At 43.4% G+C, this 4,522-nt stretch overlaps 1 protein-coding gene across 1 annotated transcript; it reads left to right on the top strand.

Moving 5' to 3' along the window:
- The first annotated feature begins 148 nt into the window (after nucleotides 1-148).
- Nucleotides 149-3,715, top strand: LOC144121128 (proton-coupled folate transporter-like). The gene is made up of 2 exons (XM_077654099.1): nucleotides 149-257; nucleotides 1,068-3,715. Exon 2 carries the CDS (start codon nucleotides 1,135-1,137, stop codon nucleotides 2,788-2,790), a length of 1,656 nt encoding a protein of 551 aa, XP_077510225.1. The 5' UTR covers nucleotides 149-257; nucleotides 1,068-1,134; the 3' UTR covers nucleotides 2,791-3,715.
- Nucleotides 3,716-4,522: the final 807 nt, after the last annotated feature.

The following is a 4,522-nucleotide window of genomic DNA, read 5'->3' as shown; positions in this document are numbered from 1 at the left end:
GAATCCGATAAAAAGAGGAAGAAAAAACATTGCCTTTTCCGAAGGTTTTATGCCTCATAGCAGGGCAGCCACAAGAATTGTGCAGATGCTATTTTTTTTTTCAAATAAACGATCTCGATAACGCAGAACTCATTTCAAGCGCGCATTGTATCGGTATCGGTTGCATTGAATCTTCAGGCAGGTAGTACGAATAGCCGAGTACTACATGTGCGTGTGTGCTACCTGCGGTATAGGGCCGTATGCTGTTGTGACCAAAGGTGAGCTGGAGTTGTCGATGTTTTAGTGGACTTTTCGCTGTCAGAACATTTCGTAATGCTCGTCGGGGCGGCCTTCTGCCGGCAGAGATAACGTTATGGCAGAGATTACGCCGTGGCGCGCTTTACGTAATAGTTCCTGATTTCTCAGTTCGAACTTTTTTCGTAGGCGTCGGTGCGCCGTTCCCGCTAAAACGTAATGTAAGCCGGTTGTCACGAACAGTGGAAAGACCACTGGTTTCAAGCGACAGCGAGCACGACCGCTCACATTTGTATCCACAGAATAATCGCAGTATATTGCAGAAGCCGGCGATAGCAGAAAAAGCATGGCTTTCGGTTTGGTTGTTGTAGTCCCGCATTCAGCCGCGCGCCGACACAACTATTTCCGTTAAGTCTATTCTGCTATGTTTACTATGTGCAGAACTGAACATCAGGTTGAGATGTGAATCACTGGGCGACTGTACGCAATTCTTTTTAACGAATAGTGCTGCAAGTTTCGCTTCTTTATCTGGCCGGTGAAAGGACGGATTGTTCGATAGGACTGAACAACACTTAATGTTTGTAGCCTGGCTCATTTGTGCAGAATTTACTGCCTTATTTGCTTAAAGACTGCAGTTACATAAAAATCATGTTCCTCAAGTGTGCTAGCCAAAGTCATATATATTGGTGTCTTAATTGCTACAAACATCTGTATAGTGGACGCAAGAGAAGCCAGTGAAGACTTACTTTCAAATTACTTTCAAAGCCTGTGTTTGCTTGTGTTACGTTAATACTGAGGGCTAGCAATAACACTTCTCTTTCTCTTCCTTTCAGAGCACATGCTCCTCATAAAGCTAGCCTCTGCCTGTTCCTAGCACCTTTGTGTGGCTCAGTAGGCAGTATGGAAGGAGGTTTGCCCCGTGTTGCTGGAGAGCTTGTTGAAGATTACTTGGAGCACACATGGCGAAGGCGAGCTCAGCGCTACAGGCGGCGGTTCAGAGAGTTCTTCATGCCCTCTGGCTTGCGAGGCACTTTCCGAAACCTTGGTGCACTTGCTGAGGACAGTTCTCCTGAGGAATTTGAAGATCAAGATGATCGCAGTCGCTGTCGGAAGTTTGTGGACTTTGTTGTGACACTGCGTCTTGAGGCATTCTTTTTTCTGTACACACTTGCTTACACCATGCAGTATGCTACAACAGCCAACCTGCTTGAACTGAAGGCCTGCTATCAGGTACTCAATGAGACCAAGGAAGTCTGCGAAAGTTTGACTCAGAATTCAAAGGAAGATGTTAAGGTGCGCAATGTGGCTACTTTATACATTGTTTATCAGTCTCTTGTTGGATTTCTGCCTGGAGCACTGATTACTCTTGTGGTTGCTAGCTGGTGTGACGAATCGGGAAGGTTTAGGATTCCACTGTGTATTTCTGTATTTGGCAGCATGCTTAAGATATCTGGAGAGCTGATGACAGCAGTGTATGAAGATGCCTCAATCTATTACAACCTAATCTGTGCAATCCCTGAAGGCCTTTTTGGTGGCCTTCCGGCTGTTCTCATGTCATCATACACTATTACTGCCTTGTCATCTTCGAGGAAGCAGAGAACTATGCGGTTCTTCACCTTACAGATTGCCTTTGTTCTTGCACTCCCAGTTGGGCAGCTCATCTGTGCACTCGCATATGTTAATTCTCGTACATTTGTTCCCCTGATGGGCTCCTCACTAGGCATTCTTGCTTTGTCATGGCTGTGTGTTGTATTTTTGGTTAGAGATACAGCACCATGCATCCCAGAAGCTCCAGGAACGGTACAGGCCTCGGGAGAGTCATCTGGTATATCATCGAATGCAAGGCCGTTGAAGGTGGTCAAGCATCTTTTCAGCACCCGACATCTGGTCGGCAGCATCCGCACTGTCCTTGGCCGTCATTACGACGTAGATCGCTTCCGAATTCCACTGCTGGTTCTCTCAGTCTTCCTCCTTGTGTTGAACAGCCAGACGTCCTTCATGGGCTACTTCTATGCCAAAAAGCAGTTCAACTGGACTTTCTCGAAATACATGGTGATCACGTCCGCTTTCTCATTGGCCAGTGTGCTCGTCCTTGTTCCGCTACTTGTGATGTTCCTGCGCTGGCTACCCAACCAAGAGTATGGTCTTGCTGTTGTCGGCATCATGGGTGTTGGTGCGAAGAACATTCTCCATGCATCTTCAGGGGCTGCTGGCAGTCCCCTCTTCTTCCTAGGGTATGGTTTTGGAATGCTGAGCAACATTGCACCTGCTTGCATACGTTCTCATGTTTCTAGGCTTCTTCCGGATGCCGAGTATGGAAGATTGTTCTCAGTGATGGCAGCATGTGAAGCCCTTGCGCCACTCCTAGGGCGTGTTATGTTTGAGCGTCTGTTTGGTTTTTCGAAGGGTTTCTTTGCAGGATTGTCATTTGTGGTTGGGCTTCTGTTTTTGCTCCTGCCTCTTGCAGTAGTCATATACTTCTGGCGCAAGCGACAGAATGAGTATACTGTGATGGCAGAAGATCCCATGTCTGCAAATGAAAATCCTAGAGTATAGTGTTGTTTGTTGGTTTCTCTGTGTGTGCTGTGGGGTTTCCACTAGCAATTTAGTGTTGTTCAAATGTCACAGATTTATTGGTGTTGAAACACTTTTTGCAGGAGCAAAATGCTTCTGAGAAGCATTTCTTGTAAACCCACAAGTCTCGTGGAAGACAACTGCTTTTATAAAATGCTCCAGCCATTCTTCATGTGAAACCTGAAGAAACTGCAAAGAATGAACACATCATTCTTAACATTTATGCGTATGTTATAAGAAAGAGGGTTGTTGCCTTCCTGGTATTCAGGATTCTTGTGAATGATTTTGCATCGTTTTTGTTATTTTCTGTATGTTTGTCAAGAGAACCTTGGATATTTTCATGTTGTAGGCTACTGCACATTTTAGTAACAAACAGTTTGATAGGAGCTTGCACATGCAGATTTTTATTTATTGATGTGGCATCACCTGTAAACCAAAGGTAACAAAATATACTAAATGTTATATCCTATAACCTAAGTGACCAAGAGCAGAAGTGCCTATTTATTTTTCAGTAAATATTTAACTAATTGCTGTGGTCGTGCACTTTGTTGTTAATTTTGTGGTTTTTTTGTTCATTCTTTATAGGTCTGACTTCTAGTCAGCAAGCAATGTTTTACTATTTTCCTGCATATTGTGTTTGGCTGTGAGGTCTTTGAGCGAGTTTATGTTTAGTAATGATAGCAATGTTTTAAAGCAAACATTTGTATAATGCATACTGGTGACATTGCTATTATGTTTGTGGAGAATAACGACAACCACTATCATTGTACATTGTCACCATCTTGCCCATTGTGACTGTCAAGAAGAAACTTCACCACACTGTAACTATTTAGTGCTTGCAAAATTGAAACATTTTTCCTATTAGTGATTTATGATTGTGAGAATAAAAATTGTAGATATTTTCTGGCTCCCTTAGTTCATAATTTTTCATTCCATAACCAAACTAGTGCTCAGGTGAAGCACTAGCTTGAAACAATATGCTTTCATGCTAGCCAACATAACATTTGGAGAAAACTAAGAACTGATGAGCCATGTGTTGTAGGCATTCTTGTAGTAGATTAGCTACAAAACATCCAGTGATGTTTCGGCTGGCACAAAATGAGAAATCATTTTCGAAATTGCAGAAAACCAGTTGATTAATGTAGGTAACAGTTACTTGATGCAGAGATGATCCCTGGGATTTTTGGTAAACAAATGAAATAATGCCTATTTCCTGTCTTTATTCTTTTGGTTTGTATGTTAATGGCTTGTGTATAAAATGATTTTCATAGTAATTCTAGAAATCAGTTAGCTTCTCACTTAAAATTAATGGGGCATGCGTGTACCTTTAATAATGGGGTAGTTAGTGGAAAGCCTCAGGGCAAAGAAGAGAGAAGTGCCACAGAGGTAGTCTGAAACAACAGAGAACATCGCCATTTTTTGCTCCTTTTCACTCCGGGAACAAAGGCACATCGTAGGGCTCGGTCCTTTCACCCTACCACTACAACATCACATTCATCCCCCTAGCCCATAAGCTAGCCACTATCCCACATATCTCTCCCACACACTATATGCTAATGACATCGCGCTATGGACAACACATGGAAAAGACTGCGAAATTGAGGGCACACTACAATGAGTGGCCACCCTTGTGCAGAAAGCATTGCCCTATCCTGCTCCCCCCAGAAATCTGAACTACTTGTAATTCGAGCTCAGCCGAATACCCCGTACCCAA

The sequence above is a fragment of the Amblyomma americanum genome, chromosome 2 (genome assembly GCF_052857255.1).
Source record: "Amblyomma americanum isolate KBUSLIRL-KWMA chromosome 2, ASM5285725v1, whole genome shotgun sequence".
In the NCBI taxonomy this organism is placed as follows: Eukaryota; Metazoa; Arthropoda; class Arachnida; order Ixodida; family Ixodidae; genus Amblyomma; species Amblyomma americanum.
The sequence above is the reverse complement of the archived record's forward strand: the minus strand, read 5'-3'. Positions and strand labels throughout refer to the sequence as shown.